Source organism: Bemisia tabaci, chromosome 5 (genome assembly GCF_918797505.1).
Source record: "Bemisia tabaci chromosome 5, PGI_BMITA_v3".
NCBI lineage: Eukaryota > Metazoa > Arthropoda > Insecta > Hemiptera > Aleyrodidae > Bemisia > Bemisia tabaci.
Genome location: NC_092797.1, coordinates 6,951,946 through 6,978,075, shown reverse-complemented (window position 1 = coordinate 6,978,075; position 26,130 = coordinate 6,951,946). Strand labels below are relative to the sequence as shown.

At 38.3% G+C, this 26,130-nt stretch overlaps 1 protein-coding gene across 1 annotated transcript; it reads right to left on the bottom strand.

Annotated features, from left to right (window-relative positions):
• Window positions 1–17: 17 nt before the first annotated feature.
• Window positions 18–18,000, bottom strand: LOC109034917 (clavesin-1). Its single transcript, XM_072301141.1, has 8 exons — window positions 17,750–18,000; window positions 9,392–9,558; window positions 7,972–8,134; window positions 5,863–5,924; window positions 4,731–4,924; window positions 3,657–3,773; window positions 2,901–2,994; window positions 18–2,123 (listed from the first exon to the last, which is right to left on the bottom strand). Exons 2-8 carry the CDS (start codon window positions 9,537–9,539, stop codon window positions 1,942–1,944), a joined length of 960 nt encoding a protein of 319 aa, XP_072157242.1. The 5' UTR covers window positions 9,540–9,558; window positions 17,750–18,000; the 3' UTR covers window positions 18–1,941.
• Between the last annotated feature and the right edge of the window lie 8,130 nt (window positions 18,001–26,130).

The window sequence follows — 26,130 nt, the reverse complement described above, 5'->3', positions numbered from 1 at the left end:
AACATTTTTCTGCTTTACTTCTATATGCTCCTACAACTGGTGTAAGGTTTGCAACGTCGCAGACTTCCTGTCATACTTTATTTTTCAAAGGGAAACCTATTCAACCCAGTAATTCTTTAAAACTGCTGTGATTTTTCTTCTCTGTGCGAAGAAAATTCTGCATTTGGGACTTGCAAACTTGAAGAAATGATGTCAATTTGTTCTCATTTAAAAAAATAACATAGAGGCAGAGATTTTCAGATGCCGCAAACGAGATATGCGATTGCGGACTTACGCCATCGCTATGCTGCTTTACTTCAATTTCTTTTTTGCAATATTCCCCTGATATTCTATCATCCATAGGGAAAGAGACTCCAGCCCACAAAAGAGGAAATAAAATAATTAATTTACAAGAATGTCCCAAGACGCTTGTCTTGTTCATTAATTAACTTTTATTTTTCAGTTTTGACAGTGTAGCAAAAATAACACATTAGATATTTATAACAGTAACCTCAGTTTGGATTATTTTACGTATAAAAAGAAAAAGGAGGAAAAAATTGAGATAAAACAAGTAAGTCTCCTTATTTTCAAAATTTTCACTTATAGAGAAAATAAAGTATACCTCAAAATATTTTTAATAGAAAAGCTAATTATTTCTTAAATTTAAACTTGGTTTTCGATCGTAAATTTTAGAATACCAAAAATACTTTTGCCAATGAAAACGGAATGAATGAAAGTCTTAGGTTTGAAAAAAAAAATAATAACAATTATAACAATCATTTTAACTTTAATATGCAGGTAGGTGGGTTCTATTTAAAAATTACGGGCAGTTTTTGTATTCACGAATATGTAATTATTTCTTGACTTATACTAGTTTGCAAATTGCGTCCAGTGCGCTCGTAATTTGTTTGCAGTCGAATAGATGACAAGCATAATGAAGGATAAGAATTCTGAATTTCATACAAGAAACAAGAAAAAATTTTCCGTTTCTGAATGATTATGTATAAAATCAGGAGTTACTTAAGTCAGACATTGTGTGCTATTTTAAATGTCCTGTCCTAATGTCTGCAAATCAGTAGGTGAAAGAGAAGTTCTGGAGATAATACTTGATGTTCCACTAAAAGTTGCTAAATTGTCTGATAGGGAACTAATCATGTGTTATGCACCAAGTAAATGTAACCAAATAAAATTATCTAAAAGATTTAATATTTTTTTGGTCTGTGCTTAAAAATATAAAGCGCTAAGAATCAGAAGCTGCAATTTCCATTCTGCTGTCAAAAACTTTGGCGAATGTTTTGTTTCGTTAAAAAGAGTGCAAATGATCCTATGTTTGCATACTTTCTCACTAATTTTCTCCTTATTTGAGAGAAAGTTATAGCGGTATTTTAATCAAGAAGTCCTATTGGTAACTTTTTTTAAAAATTAAAACTTCTGCCAAATTTGCCACCATTAGAATAAGGTAACACCTTTTATTTAATCTTCAGCGTTTCATACGTACTTTTCATGGATATAAATCTATGTAGCTTATGCTGCTTTTTGAAAAAGTGGTTCACCTTGTTTCTTCATCAGCTTTTGTTGAAAGTTTGATTGTTTGAAAACTTCTTTTATGAAACAATGAGCTATCTCCAGAGTTTTTCTAATGAAGTGTCTTGCACATCTTCTTCCGATTTGATGTCTTTGCCCTGATTGTATAAACAGAGGAACTGAGGTGAAATACGTTGTTTAATCGTTTTCTGGAATTTTTAAAACTAGTGCTTTGGTCTCAATATAGTAGATTTTGTATAAAATCTTGAGTTCTCTTCTGTTAATCTTTCCAATGTGGGAAATATTCTTTAGTCATTGGAGGTTTAAACAACTCTCGTCAAACTTCATGTTTTTTCAGTTTTGTGTTTTCCTAGTTGCTTCTTTGGTTATCCACAATGTGAGGGATCAAAAAAGTTGTCCCAAGCATTATTGTATATTCTAATCGATGGCTAGTTTCCGAAAACTGCCAGCCATTATATCGTTTTGAGGTCCACATCCGCCTCTCAAAGCTGACACCGCTCCTTGTCTAGCGCCCTCGCTGAAAAGATCCTCTCTCACCCGCATATCATCGTTGCTCAGCAGCATCTCTCGCTTTCCAAGGAGCTCTTTCTTCCATGATTCTAAAAACAAAAAGTCAATATTGTAAAAGGATTGTCATGATGCTGCCAAAACCAATTTCAAAGAATGAATTGAAAATTGAGAAGTCATGATAAACTTAAGTATTGTTAGAACTTGTGAGCTAGAAGTTTTAGAATTTTTTGCCAGGGGTTCTCCTGATATTCGGTGAAAGCTTTTTGTCACACTCGACCATTGATATTATTAATTTTGGCCGAAACAAGTAAAAATCTTTAACTTTGATCATTTTCAAATAATCCTAAAACTCATTCTATGGGTTTGAAAATCGATGTATTAAGCATTCATAGTAGCATTCATAATAGGAAAAAATCCTAGTTATCTTACTTTTATATTGTCAATTTATTGCTTCCAAACTTGCGAAAATTGTAAAGTGAACAAAAAATTGAAAATTTGAGACTCTTTCATGTTCAACTGTACAATAATGCAAAAATACCGTGACGAAGTAACAAATCAATTACTGTTAAAAATAAGTTTAAAGGGTACTACTACTCTTTAAAACTTCAATGAGAATATGAACATTGATGCTAAATCAACCAACAGCTTAGAGTTGTCGTTTTAAGTCAGTGGTTCATTACTCGAACTTTTTTCGAGAGGCGAACTTTCTGCTCTGAATAGAAAAAGTCCGTTCCATTATTTCATAATAATATCATGAAATATATTGCAGGAATTCTACTCAAGGTTGGATTTCCACAGTCGTATAACCAGCGATTGTTTCTTAGCACTGTGTAGGAATATTCATTTTATGTAATGATTTATTTTACCTATCATCTCGGCCATTGGTATCGTGCCTCCATACTCTTTCGGGAGCAATGACTTGTCGATGTGCTCATGAACTTCTTCAACGTTTGAATGGAGCTGTAACATGAAATGAAGAATTTCAAACACCATTACACCAAAGCACATGTTGGTAGATTATTTTGTGTAATTGAATGCTATATTTTCCATTCAAGAACTTTAAACTCTAATTTACAGTTTTTTGGAAAAAACCTTTCAGTAATAGACAGTTGATGTGCTTGCAGACTTTATGGTTCAGTTTGTTGCTACAATTTTATTCTAAAGAGAAACCAGCACTCAGCAGAATTTTTTCTTGTACGCATAATGTGGATGTATCATGGCATTAAGTATGTTGCCGGTTGTTTATCATTTACTTGTATTTTTAAAGTTTTACTTGCATGAGCAAGTAAATGTCAAGATGGTACCTCAAGACTTCAGGACCACAGGATTGTCATGACATTTCCAACATGTTATTTAGGCGCAGATTTGATGTGTCAAAAATTGACTTTGCCCCCGCATCGAGTTCTCTTTTTCTTACACTTTTTCAACATCTCTCAATGATGTTTATATCAGCTTTTTTCTTTGTTGTGAGAATTTCAGTTTCATACAATCTTTCAACAGACATTGGCAAAATCACAAACTCTCTGTCTAAACGACTCATATGTCCAACTACAATCTGTCTGTATTGTAATTGTTGTTCTTTTGGCTCATGGCAATGTAAGCATCGCTTTCAACATACGTACCTTTACACGTTTTCGGATCTTTTCAGAAACTAGCGTCATTGCAAAATCCATTGCGAATTTCACTGATGGATGAACATTGATAACATGCACTTCCTTATGTCTCATAGGCAGAGTTCTCTGGATGAACAAAAAAAAAAAATAAATAAATGAACAATAATTTAATGAAAACAGGACTTATTGTACCAGTTTTAATTTTCTACTCTGGTGTCTACAGTTTAAGTCATTTGGCAAGGCAGTTATGCAGGTTCATTATGGATTGATACGAGAATTTGATTCTTTAGGCCAAAATAAGATTCTTAAATGGTTTAAGTAATATTTTTACCAGAACTGCTTATTCTCGGAACTACAGCCTCTTAAAGCTTGAAAAAGCAAATTTGTAAAGTTTTTTTCTTTCTTTCTTTCTTTTTCTGCTTGTTGTATAGAATCGCATTTAAAATGGAAGAGAAGGTGTTTTAATTACAAGTGCTCTATGCAGTTTTAATCTATAAAAAAGGAAATTTTGTTTTATTAAGGATTGCCAGGGACATTAACCAACTATTTAATCATACGTAACATATTCCTTAATTTTGGCCATTTTCATGTTTATCATGCAGCATAATCTCCCAAAACATGAGTTTGCCTTACTTTTGAGGTAAAAATTGAAAAGAGAACTAAAAGTTTCTTCCTTTCTCTGATTTTTACTTAATTTGAAGTGCTATAAACGTTGCTGCAATGAAATAAAATTATGTTTTCTCGGACTTAAGGAAGCAACAGTTCCGAGGACACATAGTTTGAGAAGAATTTTGTTCCACAAAAATCGCCCAATTCGAAGCAAATGATTGACTTTTGGAAACTTTGTATGTAATCCTAAACCACTGCTTATTGGTCTTTTGTTGTATCTGATGAAGAGGGAGTTTGTATCCAGTTGAATAATGTTTCCCCTTTTGAATGAAAATGAAGTGAGGTAACTTCTCTCATCTTGCGTTGGTTTTAGATAAAAAGCATCATTGTTACTCTTTGGTTTAAAAACAAAATAGTTTAGATGAAATGGTTCCATTTTTTGTTAATTAAACCATTGTATCATTAAGACATTACCTCTCCATTTTTTACGATGCGCACTGCCTCCTTGGGAGTGAATAATGACAACATGCGGACAGCCACACCTGCACCGTCACAAAAGTGAACATAGCCGCGAACTTGATTTTCTTCATCTTCCATCAGTGTTTCGTATGTTACACCATGTATGCGACACATGTCAGTGTTAGCATACTTGTCCATGTCAAAAGCACCTATCACCATCACGAAAATTTAATTTAAATTTCAATGAATTGCATGTCAGAAATTCTGCTTGGCATAAAAGATTTCCTCTGTTTTCAAAGCAGTATATACTATTTACACATGGTGGCTAGGACCGGGAAGATCAGGAATCGTCAGGGAATGAGGAATTTCAGGAAAAAATCTGGGAATCTGTTCCAGAAACTAAAAATCTGTTCTCCATCGCTTGAATGACTTATGAATCTTGAAATCATCCTTAGTAGTGGCTCACAGCTGTAAAAAAGGCACTCGACTGTCACAAATCATCAATCGCATCAACTGTAAAGCTCTCGAATCATTATTCTGTCCTACTTTTCCAAAGTTTTTATGAATACAAAATAGTCAGGATCTTGAATTTATTGAAAATGTAACCAGGTGATTTGACTGATGCCTTATTTTGTATCAGAAGGACATGCGGTATATCGCATCGATTAGTTGCATGTTTTCAGCTACTTGCCATTTTTATCGAATTTTGAGATCGCATTTCTTCTTTTACTAAACTACAGAATTCATTTACCTTTGACTTACAATTTTTACGTAAAAAGGGCAGGGTTTCTTTATAGGGGAAAAATATCGCATTCGATGCGTCTATCGAAACTGCACTCGAATGCGATATTTTTCTTCCAAACAAAAATCTTGCCTTTATTACGTTGAATTTGTTTGTAAAATTTGGCAAGTAAATTCTTTACTCCCGTGACAACAGAAATGCGATCTCAAAATTTGATAAACATGACTGAAAACATGGAACTAATCGATGCGGTATATCGCATGGCGCTCTGACACAAAATATGGCGTCCATCGAATCATCTTAAGTATGATCCCTTTCACTGCATCCTCATTAATTCGTAAAACAGGAAAAAGGTTTCAAACTTTGGCAGCTCTCTCTTTCATAAGTTGTATAAAATATATTTACCAGGCCGTGCAATGATGATTCTTCTCCCATATTTGTCACGCCCGGGAACTGCGAACAAATACCTGTAAAAAAACGAGATCTTTAATCGAACTTAAACATTTAAGGAAACTTGTTACCTTAGATAAACCTGAAGAATATAACCTTTGGAAGGTTGAGATTTCTATTCGTGGGCGTCGCACGGTGGATCGAGTCAATCAGAGAGGTTGGACATGAAATTTTGACTTCAACTGCAAATTTTGGTGTTCATTTCATCACATTTTACATTTATAGGTGTGCATCAAGTATAAAATTTCTCGAGGAAACCAATGGAACCACTTTCAGAACCTCAAAATTTGGTATAAACGGAGTTGTAAGCGTTTAAAATTTCCAAATTTTGTCCGACCTCTCCTATTGACTCGATCCATTGTGCGTCGTCAGAGGGTCCCGGGGGATCTTACTCTCGTCCCTAGGAAAGTTTTGACGAAAAAGTTAGGGAATAATTTCAATTTTGCCCGTTCAACATGTAAAAGTCTGGGCAATTTTCCCGCAAAATTGGCCGGAAACCCTAATTTCCCCTAATATATATTTATATGAAGAAACTCATTCAACACAACAGGTAACGGGCCCGAGACAAGCAATTCCGGACGTAACGTTTCGTGTGCATAACAATTGGGGGCTCGTGGCGTAATATTCGGTCATGCGTCTCGCACTTGTACGCGTTTATGATCTGGTTTTAGCATCGCGGCCGTTTTATGATCTCTTTTACAACCTCGAACTTGCAGCAATGAGCCGGCGTTTAAGCCTCTGGCACAAAAACACGACAGCGCTTCGGAAAAACGCCGTATGTGCATTCGAGCGTTGCCAAATTTCCTGAGTTAAAACAAACATTTTTGAGGACATTTACTCATTTTTCCCCTTGAATTTTCAGGTATTCTAAATTGAACTGCGAACTGAATTGTGTGATAAATCGGGAGAAAAAACATTCACAAATTTTTCCAAAAATTTGCGATTGGTCGCAGGAAATTTGGCAACGTCTCAAAGCTCATACGGCGTTTTTCCATAGCACGGTAGAACACGAGCGGCGCCACCCGGATGGCGCTACTTGCTTTGTGCGTCTCCTCTTGCAATACATTTCTGACACCTTCCGTGCCGTGGAAAAACGCCACCAGAGCATTTGAGCTTTGTTGAATTTCTACCGAGTTTTTTTTTATTTTGAGAAAAACCATGTATATTTTCCCTTGAAATTCTCAGGTGTTCTTGAAAAGTTACGAATGATATGATCTTGAAAGTTAAAGAACGACATGCTTAAGTAATTGCATGAAATTTTGCAACGTCTGTATGTTTGTACAGCGTTTTTCCTGAGAGCAGCTGCCGTCTGACTTTCGGAATTGATAGACTGAGCGATCGACGGTAAAAACGACGGGAAAATGGAGCGATCCTATTGGTTGAAACGGGTGACTCTCGTAGAATTAGGGAGAAATAATGGACTATAACTATAGGGGCTCTCGTCGGTTCCGGTTACCCTATTACTTACCTTCTTTGTCCATCGCAATCACTCGCTTTCACCAATAGGATCGCTCCATTTTCTTTTTGTCCTCTATGTCTATCGCTTTGCCTATCAATATCAATGTTCACCTCGCTGACACGTTCTTGAAGCGCTTTCACTAATTCTTTTCTTTCATGCGAATTCGGACGACTTTCCGTAATAAATGGTGTTACAAATTAAATTGCTTCATCACATCACTCTCTATGCCAAAACAACGTAAGGTACCTAAATGTAGGGAAGCATATTAAAGAGAGACCACGGTCCGCCAGAATAAGAAAACGAATTGGACTGCATTTTGCAATTTGGACCTATAAATTCTGGCTCATCTGAAAAAAAACGCTTATGTGCATAGGGAAACTAATGGTACATACGTTGTTTTTAAACCGGGCCGGAATTTATAAGTCCAAATTGCAAAATGTAGTCCAATTGTCATTTGGACGACATTTTGCAATTAGGAACTTCAGTTCCTGGGCTAATTCGTTAAAGCACTTCTGTGCCAAGGGAAACTAATTGCACAGTTGTTTCTAATCCGAGCCAGATATTGTAGTTCCTAATTGCAAAATGTAGTTCATTTATTCACTCACCCTTCGTCGAGGAGTTCTTGCATTCGCGGCTCTTGAACATCGAGCTTGAGGAACATCATGGAGCCATACGTTTGTCTGAGAAGTAGGTAGCGCTCCAGGGCCTCTTGTGCTTGCATCATGCTGAATTTCTTCGTCCTCAAAAATCGCAGCAGGAAACTCGGGTCTAGAATTCAAGAAAAATCTTGAGAATGATAATCAGCCGAACTGCAGTTCACGTTGCCTAATTTCCTCTCATTTGTAATTTTCTATTATATAATAACCTATAGCAGGGTGTCTAGCATCAGGAAAAATCGGAAAATATCAGGAATTTTGGCCGATCAGGAAAAAATCAGGAAAATCGGAAAAATTGGACGTTTTATTAGGAATTTTTCTTGCACGAATCTCCTCAGCGGAGGAAGTCTTACTGCTTTTTGCTTACCGTGCCAGGAGTCAAGAAAAATCAGGAATTTCCAAAATGAAAAATTCAGGAATTTTTTATACAATATCAAGAAAAATCAGGAAAATATCAGGATTTTTCAAAATTAAAAAATACTAGACACCCTGTATAGCTAAAAAAATATCTCGAAGCTCTCTGTGACTTTCCTTTAGAATGAAGCCTAAACGTAAAATTTCTAGGTTGAATGATTATCTGTTTTGTTGTTACAACTCGTTGCCCCTCTGAGTAAAGGCGTATCTCGATTCCTACGTGAGCCATGCTTTACATATAAAACTATGCTTTCTAGGGCTCATGCGGAAATCGAGGTATGCCCTTACGTCAGAGTAGCGACTCGAGAGAAAATCAGGCTACGGCGCATGTACTAAGCTGATTCCGGTGCTCACATACTCTGAAGAACGCTGTATGAACATTCAAGGGTTGCCTTTCCTTAGACAAAATGTATATTTTCGAGGAAAGCTACGAATATTTTTCCTTGAAATTTTCAGGAACTTTAGGTGAAATCGCGAACAAAATCATCTGAAAAATCGGAAGAAAAAGATTTAAAAATTTATCGATGATTCGTAATTTACCAAAGGAAATTTGGCAACGCCTGGTGGCTTATACAGCGTTCTTCCTAAGCACGGCAATTCTCTCCCTGCTGAGGAAAAACATCGTATGAACCTTCAGACGTTGCCAAATTTCCTTTGGAAAATCACGAATTTTTGGGAAAATTTGTAAACGTTTTTCTTCCAATTTTTCAGATAATTTTGTTCGCAATTCCACCTAAGGCTCCTGAAAATTTCAAGGAATAATATTCATAGTTTCCCTCAAAAATAAACATTTTGTCGAAGGAGATTTGGCAACTCTCGAATGCTCGTACGGTGTTTTTCCTTAGCGCGGCAGTACTCGTGTTCGCCGAGAGCGCGCCAATTGTGTATCAATAATAATGAGTTAATTGGTTGAATTAAAGGTTGATTCGTCGCAATGTCATCCGTTGGAACTTACCCGTTCTGCACGTTTCGATGCGCGGGTTTTTCTCGATCCACTCCTGGATTTTCTCGAGCGCGCTTTCCCGGATCTCGCTCGTCTCGCGCAACTCCTTCTCGGCCTCCTCTTGCGTCGACTTGTCGAACGGGCAATCGTACTTCACCATCTTCCTTCGCCTCGGATACCTGAAACTTTCGTTATCATCAAATGGATTGCATTTTGTAAAAAGGAACCAGGAGCATTGCAATGTTGCTAAGATTGAGCAACTCCCTTTGTCTTGGAAGAAAAACCTGAGTATCCATTTACAGTCTCTAATTTACTCGCTAAAAACTGTAAATTTAAGACAAAACTTACCCTGTAAATTGCATATTTTTTCATCGTTTCAGTAATTTCATTGCAAAGGATAAAAATGCACAATCTTAGCATCATTGCTATTCTTCTGGTTCCTTTTTGCAAAATGCAATCCAAATACATGTAGCAAGTTTCATGCTGCAAAAGTAGCTCGAGCAAAAGTGGACTTAGAGTGGGGAATAAAAACTGGGATAACTATATTTTTGCATTTTGGGTTGAATCATTTGACGCGTGAAAGCACTTTAACATTCCAAAAATCGACTTCTCTCGAACATTTCAAAGTCTGATAACGAAAAAAACACATATTCGATAAAAACGTTTTTAAATGTTCAAAAAAATGTGTCCATTGCAACCACCCGCTTCCCCCAATACTGCCTTGATAGCGAAGAGAGCAGTAAGTGCATGCCGGGATGAACCTCGAGACCCATAAAAGCATGTGCTAACCATGGCTCATACAGAAATGTACTTACTGCTCTCTTCGCTATCACGGCAGAATAGGATCCTACCATAACGCTTTTGTCTTCTTTGTCTATAGCTTTGTCTGTCAATAAGGATGTTGCATGTGTGAAGAATTTGCAATTTGACTGTTGATTCTTTTGTAAAAGTTCGCGAGAAACACGATGGTGCCACTGGTTTTCTCTGAAATCAACTCCCAAGCTCAAAAAAAGCTCTCAAATTGAGGCCAAAATGGAGGGGATATCCCACGATATCCTGAGAGTCCACTATACCTATATCAAGACGAACTCTCCATGCAAAGATAGGGAGCAAATACATTAGCAGGGTTGCCGTGTTTTCAGTTTTGGAGTCCCCAAATAAAGTGGCAGCCCTGTCAATGTTTTTGCTCCCTTTATTTGCATGGAGAGTTTGTCTTGATGTAGAGGAGGACCCTCAGGATATCGTGGGATATCCCCTCCATTTTGGCCTCAACTTGAGAGCTTTTTTTGAGCTTGGGAGTTGATTTCAGAGAAAACCAGTGGCACTATCGTGTTTCTCGCGAACTTTTACATAAGTATCAATAGTCAAATCGAAAATTTCTCACACATGCAACATCTCCATTTCAGCGATCAGCCCGCAGGGCTTAAGCATGCGGAGGGTTACCAGGACTCTAGCCGCGGGGTCTAGTCCCTCGGGGGAAGATATTGTTCAGCGTTGTCTCGCATCCATCCGTCCATCGACGTTTCTTTCTACCATGCGAGTGAGCAACCGAGATTTCGGCGAGGTGGCCCATTGAGTGGTAAAGGGGAGCCCGAAACGGGGCCAGTGCAGCGGCGGCGCCGGCTAAGTACTCTGCAAGTACCGCCGAGGACTAGGTCGCCAGTTCGGGACGGGCCGAAAAACTTGCGTCACGGCCGCGACCGTTTCACGGCTCCGATCGCATTCGGAATATATCGTCGCCCTCCCGACACAAAAACGCAACTACGCACAGCGATGAGCCCCGCAATCCGTATAAGTCAATGCTTTCCCGAGCTCATCGCTCAGTGTAGTTACGCCTTTTTGTCAGTCGAGCGACGGTGTATGACTGTACACACGAGAGACGAAAGATGCGAGACGGTGGACGACGGGTTGCGTCACCGATATTGACTCCGTTCGATTGTTGTGTTGTGTCGGCCACCGCGCGGATTGTCGCCTCGCACGTTTTCACGCTGCAAATCTCTCATTGTGCGCGAGCTTTTTCGGGAGGCGGGGGGCGCTAATGCGGAGCCCCCCCCCCCCCCCCCCCCCGCGCTCGCGCCAAACAGAGCCGTTGTGCAATGACGCTCTCGATTTTCGCTCGACTAATGCGTGAAGAGCGAGGGGAGGGGGTATTATTCAAATGGAAAAGGAAAAAATAGCTTGATTTGGGAAAGGCCTTTCCAAAATTAAAATTTTAATGCACGGGGTGAGGTTTTTTTTTTTTTTTTTTTTTTTTTTTTTTTTTTTTTTTTTTAAAGGTTGCCCCTTTTTAAAGCTTTCCCCTCGAATATTTCAGTTTTGTGGGCTGATCAAGTTGTTTCAAATCTAAAATTAAGGCTAGGATCAGGTTCGCAGTTTTTCTTGAAGAATAAAAACTTGAAATTTCATACGAAATATTTCGTGAAATTCAAGAAAAATATTTCATGGAATTTCAGAAAAATATTTTTCGAAATTAAATGCAAAATTAAATGAAAGGCGACTGGTTTTTGCTTTTGGGTGTTTTTTAGTGCGTGTTGCATACTCAGCCCCTGAATATATGTTTCATATTTTGTATAGTTTTCACAACTTTTCAATATTTCATATTTATCATTTCACCCGTGCAACCCTGGCTGGGATATCCTCCCCTCCAACTGTGTTACCAAGCATACATAGAGATATCCGTACCATGCGGACCTTCCCCATACCAATGAAAATTCGCTGGTTTTTCTATTGATCACACCCACAGATCAGCAAACTTTTGGATTTCATCCTGGCATATCCTTGGAAACAAGTGAATTGTATTGTTGAAATTGCAAACTTGAAAGTAACGATACAAACCTTCCCTCAACTACATTGAGAATGTGCATTAATTAACGTCCGAAAAATGTTAGATACGAGGCTTTTGCCCTAAACTACCGATATGTTGCTCAAAAATGGAAAAGATTCGCCTAGGACAGATTTTCACCCGTCGGTATGTTACATAGAGCACATTATTTCAATTGCTCCAAAACCATGCTGCATACCCGCTTGAATAGAACAGCAATTACCTAATTTTTACGCAATGTGCTCGCGCAATAAAATGGTTCCTGTATAATTTTTAACGGTTTTTTGAGAGCTCTCACCTATGGGCTTTTCCCTTTCTCCAGTGTCGGCGCGCGCAGGTATCACTTTTTTGGCGCTCTCGGTTGAGCAAGCCGCGGACAGTGAGGGTCCGGACCGCGAAATTTAATTAGAGTTCGTATCTGAGTCCACTAGAATATTAAACTTGAGACCATAAACTTGGCCTATTCATCGGCGCTCATGAATCGAAAACGCTTTGTTGAGTTTTAATTAAACCATCCATGTTTGCCCCACTCCGGAGAAACATTGGTCAGCGAGGCCCAGATCGCACGGACCGCGCTGAAGAAGAACATCATATATGAAGTACATTTTGAAATTGGGACCTGCAATATCTGGCTCAGTTTAGAAATGACGTATAGGTCATTAGTTTCCCTATGCATATAAGTATTTTTGCTGATTAGTTAGAAATTGCACTGGAAAAAAAAAAAAAAAAAAAAAAAAAAAAAAAACATTGGATCTAGGGTCCAGACTCTTGAAAGCATTGACAAGAAAAAATACTCTTAATTCAATCGGATTTTTGCTTGAATCAAAACGAAATCCGCTTAATTTAAGAGGCTTGGTTCTTGATTTAAGCTAGATTCTGATTGAATTAAGAGTAACTTTTCTTGTCGATGTTTTTAAGAGTCTGGACTCTAGATGTGTCTAGTTCCTAATTTCAATATTAACTCCATGTTAACTTTCATATGTTGCCGAATTTCCCCTTGTAAATTGATCGTTTCGGAGAATTTTTTTGAAAATCGATGGCTAACGTCGGAAAAAAACGTATCTCAGATTTTGACGTTGTTGGTCTCCGCATGTATTTTGTTTTTCCAAAGGAAAAGTATCCATCAGTTTCTATTAAAATTTTGTAAGAATTTTCTTCTTCCATTCTTAGATAATCACTAAAAATGGACCACCAGACAGGGTCTGAACTAGAAATTAACGCCACGTGAATTATCTTCAAATTCCAGCAAACGAAGATCATAAAAATCGAATCATACCATTGGAATTTCGGAAATCAACACCTGTACGAGATATTTGCAAATATGTTTAACACAAGTCAAATGGAAGTTAGATTATACAAATGACATTACTCGTATTTTTGCCATTTAACAGATGTTAATTGTAAACTCTTATATCTGATTTAGGAGTTCATTTTCAGCCTTCCTTTGCATGGTTCGTTTTCGTCGTAAAATTGAGAAGTGACAACATGTGGCGTAGTGTTTTACCGTGTCTAGAGCCCCATTGCAAAGACAAATTTTGATCGGTTTTTTTTTTTTTTTTTTTTTGAAGAATATAAAAAATAATCGGAAATTTTTGAACGTTAAAGAGAGATCCACATTGTTTGTATTCATCCATCTGCTATTTTTCTTTGAAATGTTTACATGCATAAAATGAAAACGCGAAGAAAATCCTTTGGAAAATTCAAAAAATTGGCAACGCCCAAATGTTAGTACTATGTTCTTCCTTCGCACGACGTTAAGATGGAACATTTTATGAGTATTCGAGTGCTGCTTAATTTTCTTCCGATGAATCATTGATTTTTTTTTTTTTTTTTTTCTTCTTGATTTTTTTTTTTTTGAAGTCAGAGAAAAATCTTTCAAGAATTAGCAAGGAATTTGTTGAAGAAAATTCAGACCAAGTCAGGGAATTTGGATATTTTAGGTCAACCGCCGCTCATGCATTGGGGATTCGAGTTACATTTCGATACAAAACTTTCTTAGATTTGGCACCATACCAGTTTGAAGAAGTTTTTGTCCGGACTTCTCAAGGATCTAAGGTCTCTCGGTCGAAGTGGAGTCTGTCCTCTGCCTAAGGTACTTTTTCGTAGCAACATGAAGTCGATAGGATTTTTGGTTTGGGAAAATCGAGCAAGCCCGAAGAAAGGTCTTTATAACGCATAATGAGACTAATTTTTAACGGTCGGTTAATGATTTCATAATAGGAAGCGAATGAGTTCTAATAATTTTATTAACTCCATTACTCAGCGAAAGATTAACTTTACATCGTTTCTCCCTATATTTCTCTTCGCTCTGGCGTTAATTCAGATGTTGCCTCGATGGCCTATTTTCCCCGTTTTCGGAGTAACTTTTCGCTCTCAGAACGAAACTGGACGTTCAGAAATGGAAATCAGAATGGATCAGAAATGGACGTTTTCATAATATAAAAACGGTCAGATATTTTAACTTATTTATGCTAAAAGAATTATGCAAAGACAAACTGAATTAAGAGAAATCACGAAACGCGCAAATCCCACGCGCTTACTTCCTCTTGATTCAGTACATTTTTACATAGTTCTTTCTAGAGTACCTGTATAGCGAGAGTATAGACAGATGTGAAACTCCGAAAATCCATCAGGCCTTCACTGATGCCTCCGCGAATAAAGTTAGCGCCCAGAAATTCAGCGAACCTATGAATTTCAATTATCCAGAGCGATTTATTAATACAATTGTTACGAACCATCGTTTATAAAGCACGTCTTTGACTTGGTTTTTGCATAAATTTACTCATTTTTGTGGAAGAAAGCTCATTTATGTACTTTCTTAGCCATCTTCGTTAGAATTGGAATCTACAGACTGGCAGTGAAATTTTGTGCGTTAGAAGTTGGTAAGAAGGGTGGCTGCCTTTTTTGGGCCGTAAGCCCTCCATGAAGCGATCTGTCCATACTCTCGCTATACAGGTACTCTAGTTCTTTCTACGTAAATACGCCATTTTGCAATTTTTACATTATACCCTCTGCTAGACGCCCTTCACTTAGTAAAGGAAAGAAAATAGATGAATAAACCGAATTTTGAGTCAAAGTCACTTATAAAACAGCAAACAGCAGCAAGCGCAAATTACGGAGGTCATACGAGCTACACTTTCCTAAAAAAAAACCTTTACTTCTGACTTATTTTACAAGCAACGTTTATGTTATCAGTTTCCTTATACAGATAGTTAATTTTATGGATGCAGCAGAAATAGTGACTTCTTTTTGCAAGATACGATAAATTCTTATACCACTCTCTCCATACAATTCAACAAAAAGTACCTAGTTATAAAGGATTGGATAGAGCAACTATTCGTACTCCGCGATCACGCTAATTGCATAAACAGATAATTGCAGGCGTTTAAAGGGAATGGAAGATGGACAAGCAAACTGACTCCTGCAACTTTCATATACTTACACGGTATAAAACGCCTGCAATTTGCTGTGTAGGCAATCAGCACGACTGCGGTGTACGAATAGTTGCTATATCAAATACATTGTTATACACCCTTTTTGTGCTGGGATAGTGGGATATTTAATTAGTTTAGTGCTAGAATTACGCAAGGCTTTTGACTAATGATTCTTCCTACTACTCTTATTCAATTTTATGAACACTGTGATAAATTTTCCTCACTATACGGATGATGCAAAAAAAAAAAAAATTAATTATCATATCGGTCATTACTTACCCTTTCAATTTACCTCAATATTATTATTACATTATCCAAGTATTGTAAAAACTTAATTTTGTTTAGAAGTTGATTTCCTGACTACTCGTTGTGTAATTCGTTATATGCGTGCAATTTTTAAGAGGAAACACGTTGCTCAGTGCTGTAATTCATATCTTGTCTGGTAACCTATTGGCTATGTCTATTTTTACGAATTCAAAAAGACAACTTGTGCGGAATTGTGATACTTTCAGGCGGAAAGGCAAGCTCTCGGTAATTGGAAAAAAGATAAAAGTGGAGGAAAACGGAGGGAATGGATCAGGCGGAAATATCTTGAAAAGCGTGGGGAATTTTCGAAAAACATCAGAAAAAGAGGGATTCTTAGAACTTAACTACAAATTCAAGTGCTAAAACTATAACCCAATTGAGAGTCGTCCGAATGGAGAAATTTAATGTATGCCAAAAGTTGTGCACAAACATAGGGAAAATGCATTGCATGCGTGAGAAAGATGTAAGGAATTTCAGGATTCCTGGCGGTCTGGAAAACCTGGAACGGTAGAACATTTACGGCGGCCAGAAAAGGCTAGGGAATTCATAGGAGATATCAAAGAATTTTGCGAGCATCGTTTAGCAGACGTCAACGTAATTGAAAGTGAAAAGTATAAGTGGAAATTTTGTTCCAAGGTTTGGGAAAATCAAGGAATTCGAAAATTTTGAATTCAAGGAAAATCAAAAATAAACCGGGAATAGTCAGAAAATCGGATTGTGAAGAAATATTGGAAATCCTGGAACCAGTCCATAGACAAGGTATAAAGTTTATAAAGTTAAGCTCAATGCTGCATGCTTTTTCCTCAAATTTTCATAGGAAAATGGATCTCACAACGGGAAGTCTGGAGATCAACTACTAAGCAAGATATCGACGGTGAAACTACCAAACCACGTATCTCGTTTGCGGTGTTTAAAAATTAACGCTCACATTTTATTTTTTTGAAGTAGACCAAATCAATATCATTCCTTGAAATTTTCACAGAATTTTCTCTGCACAAAGAGGAAAAATCACAGAAATTTTCAAGACTGGACGTTAAGTAGTTTTTCATTTAAAAAATAAAGAATGGCAGGCAGTCTGCGACGTCGCAAACCGAGATACGTGGTTTGGTAGTTTCACCGTCGATATAGTGTTTACAATCATTTATCATCTAAATTTTCATTTGATCTGTGTTTAAAATACTTGTTAACATGTTAGTTCATGAGTTGATTCCCGAATTCCCCGATGTGTGAATCGGACGTATTTCCGCGAAACGGAGCTATGTGCATCATGACCTGAGCCTTATCATGCATATATTCGTATGGGTCTCAGGGCTCATGTCTCTATGCACATAGTTCCGTTTGGCAGAAATACGTCCAATCGTTCTTTAAGTAAGATATAGTGAGGAAAAAACGTTTTCTGTTTTTATCCAGTCTAGACTTCGTCTAGGAGCCCATTCGGAACTTTGAGTACTTAAAACTGGATTGCATTTTGCAAAAGGGAACCAAACGCATCCCAATATCGCTAAGATTGTGCAACTTTCTTTACCCTGCCAATATAAACTGATCATCTGAACAAATTGTATCTTTATATCTTTACTCCCAATAAACTATAAATTCAAGACGAAAATTACCATTGTAAATTTAATTTTTTGCATGATTTCAGTATTTTTTGCGAAGAATGTAAAGTGCACAATTTTAGCAACATTGGAATGCTCTTGGTTTCTTTTTGCAAAATGCAAAAAGACAGACAAGACAAGACAGAAAGACATTTTAAAAAAAAAAAAAAGAATATTTTTATAAGAAAGACATTTTTAAAAAAATTGACGATACCTGTCACAAAATCACGCGCAAACAGACACTACCCGTACCTCCTTCGACGACACCACAAATCGCAACTTTTCACTAGGCACGATACCTAGAGCCGGGAAGCGATTACACTGGGTCAGATTTTCTTCAGATATTCCTCGAGGAGGGGCGAAGAGGGGGACGAGAAAAATCCGCGGAGTCCGAAGCAGTACGAGACGGACGCGGCGATGCTGGCTGAACCGGTGCAGGTCAGTCAATCGCCCGGTGGTTATAAAGTTGGTTCTTTTAGCGTGAGTTATTGCGCCCCTCCCCTCGCCCCTCCTCGAGGCGCGCTTTAACCACCGTCCACCACCCACCATTGCCCGCTGTAATTTGGAGCTCTTTACGACACCGTTGCCGGAATTGACCTGTGGGAAATGAACGCATAAATGGACCGCGTTTGGCAGAAAGGGATCAAGCCACATTAGCTGTTGCCTAATTTAGTGAGCAATTTAATTTTTTACGAGAGGACATTCGTGTGGATTTTTTTTATTTTTTTTTTTTTTATTTCGTGTGTGTATATTTTAAGGACTTTGCTTGCACTATCAGGGTGTCTACAAGTCCAGAATTTCCGGAAATTACGGAAATAGTACTGATTTTTTAAGGGCCGTCCGGAGGTACTGAAGAGGTGCGGAATTCCGCAAGAAGGTCCGGAATTTTTTCATTTTTTTTCATTTTTGTCGCAACTTGAGCGGGAAATTCACAATTATGAAATTTGCTTAATTCCGTTAATTGGAGGTACTGAATAAGTACTTAATTTTTCTGTTGAGGAAGCACTGAATTTCTCGGAAATGTACCGAAAAAGTACTGATTTTTGTCCGGCTTGTTTTAGTAGACACCCTGCCTGACTTGCCAGCAAATTCACTGTTCGTAAAAAATCAGCACAACCGTTTTAATGTAAAAATTCAATTGTTTAATTAAATGGCAAAAGCTGACGTGGCTTGGTTCCTTTCTGCTTAGTGTAGTCCAAATGTACTACATTTTGCAATTGAATCTCTCAGTTCGAAAACAACTCATCTTATTCTTCCGACAAGAGCAGCGTAACAGGCGTAAAAGAAGTTATTCCACACAGAAAAAAGAAGAAAATGAACATCGTAATAAATCCTTGCTGAGTCGTTTTTGAACTGAGAGATTCAAATAGGAACTACTATTTCTAGCGCATTATTGAAACAACGTATGTGCTCTAGTGCATGGTTTCTAGGACCGAGAAAAAGCGGGATTCATCAGGGGATGAAAAGTTTCATATCGAATCCGGGAATCTGTTCCAAAAACCGGGCATTTCTTTTTTACCGCATCGAACCATTTCAGTCCAAAATTTTGTGGAAATTTTAGATAGATAGAATAGATAGATAGATAGTTATATAGATACATAGATAAATAAATCGATAGAATTTATTGATGCATACAACCTATAGTAAAAAGCTCTGGCACAAGTCAAATGTACAATTTATACAACAATTACACCAATTTAAGCAAAATGAAATTATACTGGTTCTTCGAAAAATTCTTTTAGACTATATAATAGGCTTTATTTTTGAGCTTTATTTTAGTACTTATTGTTATTGGGCTTTATGTGTTATTGCAACCTGAGCCGCCATTATGGACCTCTTGAATGACATTTTTGAATAATTCAAATCATCAGAATCATCATCTTTCATTGGCCAGATAATATAGACACCGAGAATGCTTTTTGGATTGAAATCCTGAATGCACGCTGAAGAATCCGCAGAAAAATGTTATAACATTCAACATTCATAACTGGATATACGAAGAGTTATTGAGAATACCGGAAAAGTGGAAGAAAACTTAGATTCCTCATTAGGCAATTAGCTCCTGAAAATCAGGGGAAAATCTGGAAATGAGCATGGTCAAAAGCTCTTGACACTATGTCTTGATGTTTCTAGTAGATCCAAGTTTTTCCAATCAGGTTGATTGCATATCGATGAGATGAGGGGAGTCGTTAACTCCATTCGGTTAACGCAGAGACTTTAATGCATGAATAGAAAAGTTGCACAGGGCAAAACGCGTGATACCACTATTTCGACCTCCAAGTAGGTTAAATTGCATATCCATGAGATGAAGAGAGTCGTTAAATCTTTTCGGTTAACTCAGAGACTTAAATGCATGAATAGAAAAGTTTTATGGGGCGAAACCCGTGACACCACTATTTCGACCTCCAAGTAAGTAAAATTGCATATCCATAAAATGAAGGAGAACTCTTCTTGGCTGACTCAGAAACTTTAACCCCAAGTAGAAAAGTTGGATGGGGCGAAACACATGATACAACGATTTTGACTTCCGACTAGGTAAAATTGCATATCCTCAAAATGAAGGAGAACATGGTGTTGCGTATCATTCCAACTATTCGGTTCATCGCACTCAACTTTCAGTTCCTGTTACCGATCGTTCGTTTCGTACAACCGAACTTTAAAGGATAAAATAACTGATGAAAGAAGTTCGATTACACGAATTAAAAATTCGATTTTATTCTAAAGAATGAACGCTCAATGCACTGATTCTTACACAAACTTATGACAAGGATATTGATATTTTTAAATTAGTGCAAAAGCGTTGAGTTTTTGAGGTAATTACTGCTTAGATGATTAATTTTTGAAATAATTACGGCGAGAGTGTTACATTTTTGAGAAATATACTGCGGGAGCGTTGAATTTTTAGAAAATTAATTCGACCGCGCTCAATATCCGGAGAATTACTGCGAATGCGTTATTTTTTTGTGAAAATTACTGCGAATACGCCTTGTCATAGTAGTAGACTGAATTTCTGTTTGCTCAAAACTGCGTCCGCCGAAGAACTTTCTGCTTTCCTGTCAGAAAGTGTAGGTATTTAGGAACAGGAAACTTCCATTTAAAAGGCACCCATCAACGTTTTTACGATTGTTCACAAATTCTTTACGGTCTTTGACATATTACTAGTCAGAATTCCTTGAAAAAACCGCTTATTTTTAAAAGCTGTCTAAATCCTTGCCTATTGTCTAGCTTCAGTTTTGCACTCAGGGTGTCTACAAGTCCGGAATTTCCGGAAAGTCCGGAATTAGTACTGATTCTTTAAGGGCGGTCCGAAAATAACGGAAATCAAAGGAATTCAATCAATTTCTGAATTACTTGATAAGGTACTGAAAAAGTACTGTAAACGTACTTATTTTTGATCATCCTGTTTCAGTAGACACCATGGTACTAAATTTTTAACTCTAGTTCTAAATTTTCAAACTTTTGGCTGTGATTCTCCATCAGAATAGTGTGCATACTCTAACACTAATCTACCATCCTCTAGTCCAACTGAACGGTCGGCTCAGTCGAGAATTGCCTCCCCATACAAAATCCTCTTCGGTAGATAACTGTCAAGCTCATTTCTTTCGTACTAACCGTGGGAATATCGGAGACAAAGAGAGGCCCTCTATAGGTATCTTTGCAATGTTGGAATCTTTTACTTTCAGCATTCCAACATTCAAATGTTGACCTTCCTTCTAGGTGGATGTTCAGCAGCGTGTCGTGTCTTTCGTTTTGCAAACAAATCGAAGTTTGGTAAACTTGTTCCGCTCATGACGAGACCTGAAGCTAATCGTCCACCTAGGAGGTAGGTCAACAACCGAAAAAGGCTGAGACAGTTACTCCCTTGCAATGGAGATGTTGCACGTGTGATGAATTTGCGATTTGACTGTTGATTTTTAAGTAAAAGTTCGCGAGAAACACGATGGTGCCACTGGTTTTCTCTGATTTCAACTCCCAAGCTCAAAAAAAGCTCTCAAGTTGAGGCAAAAACGTAGGGGATATCTCACGCTATCCTGAAAGTCCACCTCTACATCACGACAAACTCTCCATGCAAAGATAGGGAGTAAATACATCGACAGGGCTGCCACTTTATTTGGGGACTTCAAAACTGAAAACACGGCAACGCTGCTAATGTATTTGTTCCCTATCTTTGCATGGAGAGTTTTTCTTGATGTAGAGGTGGACTCTCAGGATAACGTGGGATATCCCCGGCCATTTTGGCCTCAACTTGAGAGCTTTTTTGAGCTTGGGAGTTGATATCAGAGAAAACCAGTGGCACCATCGTGTTTCTCGCGAACTTTTACACAAGAATCAATAGTCAAATCGCAAATCCCTCACACATGCAACATCTCCATTGTCCATAAGGAAGCGTCGAATACCCGAAATTATAAGTTTCCACCTGTCGGCAAGAGGTTAGTGTCTCTTTTCGTGTCTGGGGAAAATTCGTGTCTGAGGTTAAGTAGAGTACCTGTATAGCGAGAGTATAGACAGATGTGAAACTCCGAAAATCCATCAGGCCTTCATCGATGTCTCCGCGAATAAAGTTAGGGCCCAGAAATTCAGACAACCTATGAATCTCAATTATCCAGAGCGCTTTACCAATACAATTGTTACGAACCATCGTTTATAAAGCACGTATTTGACTTACTTGTTGCATAAATTTACTCATTTTTGCGGAGGAACGCTCATTTATGTACATTCTTAGCCATCTTGGTTAGAATTGGAATGTGCAGACTGGCAGTGAAATTTTGTGCGTTAGAAGTTGGTTAGAAGGGTGGCTGCACTTTTGGGCCCTAAGCCCTCCATGAAGCGATCTGTCTATACTCTCGCTATATAGGTACTCTAAGGTTAAGTCTCTTTTCGTGTCTGGGGAAACTTTACAAAATACGTCAGGTCCTTTAAGAATGAAACTTGGTGCTCGTTTGGATGGTGGCGATTTATGAGCACGTCTGACAACTGGGTGTGATTGTCGGGCCGGAGTTTTCATAGATTCGAGACGGTACGAAGCTGTTACATATGCGCTCACCTCCATGTCTGATGATGGTGGACCCGCGTCTGCTCGGACCCAGACACCAAACGGCTTTATTGTATTTTCGCGTCATGATTAGGCATATGAACCAGGGTGACGACACACGAACAAGTCTCCCGTCGTATCTCCTCCCGCTCCCATCCTTCTTTCCCGTCAGCCCAGCCCTCCCTTTCTCGTATGAAGGTGGGCTTAATATGTTTTTGGCCCAAGAGGTAGGCCCTGGTCCATCAATTGGACGTATTTCTACCAAACAGACCTATGTGGAGGTGAGAATTATGGGGTGTGCTCGTCGAAGCTGCATAGGAAGCAATGTAAAAGTGGGCGTGATTCCTTTTGAAGAATTGGAAAAGCGGGATTTTACATTCTATCAAACAGACCTATGTGCCAACTGAATGCGGAACTCATGAGCCACGGGCATGGCAAGAGAGCGTTGTAGACAGGGCTCATGAGTTAAAGTGCCCCGACGACGATGTCCCCGCTCCCGCGTCCTCGGAGCTTATCCTCGTTCGTTGCCACTGACGTCACTGGCGCTTTATTATTCTCATTCACTCTTACGGCCAGAGAACTAACGAGCACACCCCATATTTCTCACCTTCACATAGGTCTGTTTGGTAGAAATACGTCCAATTAGACTACATTCGGATGTATTTGAATGAAAAGTAATTAACTTCATCGTCACTTGGGCCCTCGTCTCTAAGGACATAGTCCCTTTCGACAAATACGTCAATTTCTGTGTAAAACACCCATATTGCCGGCTCATTTTACACTGAAAAAAAAAAAAAAAAAAAAAAAAAAAAAAAAAAAAAAAAAACCACGTTGTATCTAGAGTCCAGACTCTTAAAACATCGACAAGAAAAAATTCTCTTGATTCAATTGGATTTTTGCTTAAATCAAGAAGCAAGCCTCTTAATTTGAGCGGATTTCCTTTTGATTTAAGCAAAAATCTGATTGAATCAAGAGTATTTTCTCTTGTCAATGTTTTCAAGAGCCTGGACTCTAGATCCAATGTGTTTTTTTTTTCCCAGTGTACCAATCTGGTTCATCAGACACTTCTGGTTCATTTTCCTTTTACAGGTGGATTTTTATGGATAAGTTAGAATTTGTGGATTCTTGTCGCAACATGTTGTCATTGACGCAAGTTGGAAACCATTAAAACATATTTCAGGAACCCAAAAAAAATTTGGGTCATAGCTTGTAAATTCTGGGATACATCAGAAATTGAAAATTTTCAGAAAGATCGGACCCCGCTAGGAAAGCTGCATTGAATTGTTTTCCATTTCCACACCGAGACCATTTTGTCTTTGAAAAAGTAGATGAAAAATCGGACTGTATTTTGCCAGTAGGAGCTACTATTTCTGGCTCATTCAAAAAAGCACCCATCTACATAGGGAAAATAATGGGTAGGTATACTTATTCCCTTTTGCAAAACGTAGTCCAGTTCATCATTAGGTTAGCAATCCTACACTATTCCACATTTCATCGTAAAAAAGTGATTGGGATTTAATGCATAAGGATTTTTACATTTTCCGCCAAGAGTTTTTTTCATCTTAATACAAGCTGAATTTTTCTATAAAAAAGAAAAAATGCTTAGATATAGTAAAACAAACTAGCTTAAATTAAGTAGCACCATTTCTGCTTCAAGTAAAAATATTTACTGGCGGAAAATTTAAGGTTTTTTTTTTTTTTTTTTTTTTTTCAGTTTTGTTTTTCAAAGCTCCCAGCACAGATACCTATTATTTCATTTAAATACTTCCAATCGATCCCTCCAACAGATATGCATATTCTGTTTCAAACTTCTCAGTACAGTGCAGACCTCTTTTGCATCACCGCGTCTATTTACTCAATGTGACAACGTGGTTCAATTGATCATAAGCGCAAAGCGAGAAAATCGCTCCATACTGGAGTCGAGCCGTAACTAATAGCCTCAATGAGCCGCCTGCGCCTTCAAAACTCGATTCACTTTATTCATTCCCGATGTATTAAAAAAAAACATTACGGATTCGGTCGAGCCTGCGTAAGCTCCCCACATTCGCTCCTGGCGATTTTCATGTTTTCCACCCAAAGTGCCGCTTACGTCTCGTTTCGAGGTATTCGGGGTGGTTATGAGATCATTTAAACGTATCACTGTTTCCTCACCGGCGTTATGGTGCATAATATTCCACGCGTTACTGGTCGTTTAGAATAGTCACCGCGCTCTAACGACGAGTAATGAAACTAATTTCCAGGCCCTACGGGTCGATCATTGAAATCTTATGTCAGCAAGATAGGACGTCAAATTGCGATACTTCGTTTTGTTAAGATTCAAAGGTGACAAGTTCTTGTAAATTCAAGGAAAACCTGGACAGATCAATTCCTGACCTCAATGAAAAGCTTTGACGGGATCTAGCACAAAAATATCGATGGCTACACGGAGAAAAAAAACCTCGTGCGTGGGACCCGAAGTTTAGGTCATATGGATCTCTGAAGTTTTCAGATTGAGCATCTGAACACTTAAGATCTAGCTGTCGAGGTTCGGATCACACATCTGAAACTTCAGTTCTTACATCTGAAGTACTTCAGATGTGAGAACCGAAGTTTTTCGGATGTGAGAACCGAAGTTTTTTCGATGTGAAACCCGAAGTACTTCAGATGTAAGAACTGAAGTTTCAGGTGTGTGATCCGAACCTCGACAGCAAGATCTAAAGTGTTCAGATGCTCAATCCGAAAACTTCAGAGATCCATATGACCTAAACTTCGGGTCTCACGCAAGAAGTTTTTTTCTCCGTGTAAAGTGCCAAACCACGTATCTTCGTTTGCGACGTTGCAGACTTCCTGGCATTCACCATTTCCTCTTTGGAAAACTAGTCCCATTAAAAGTGAGTCAGCCTGCTGACGTAAGGCTATTTTTCATAAACTACCCCGAGTCTGACTGATTCAGGCTGACGTCAGTCTGACATCAGCCTGAATCAGTCTCACTCAGGGTAATCAATGAAACATGGCCTGACGTCAGCCCGATGCACTTTCACTGGGGAGTCAACGTACTTTCTTTGAAACCTCCTTAATTTTTCTTCTCTGCTCTGTTAGCAGAATATTTCGTGTGAATTTCAAGCTATAAAATAGGTTTTTACTCTTTGGAAAAATAGAAAAAGAGCGGGAATTTCGAAACATCGCAATGGGGCCACGTGGATTAGTTCTTTGGCTGTCGGTATTGTGTCAGAAAAATCTGCAACTACAGAATCTTCCGAGTCAGTTGAGTCTCCGTTGACCCCCCCCCCCCCACAAATCCCTTGTCCTCGTCTGTAACTGCCACCCCTTCCAAAGAAAGATGAACCCCTTCTTAGCCCTAAAACCATGTCCAAGTTCCACGGAAAACCAAATCCAGATTATGTTTTTATGCCCCCAGGGTCACGCTCCTCCTAAAAGTTGGGAGGACGTCACATTTTACTTCTAGGCAATTGAATTTTACCATCCTCTTTACTTTCCACCTTTTTTCTATCCTCAGTCCTTCTCCATTCATCCCGACATTCCTAATCTTGTCTCCGTGACGATTTTTTGCTCTTAGATGTCGA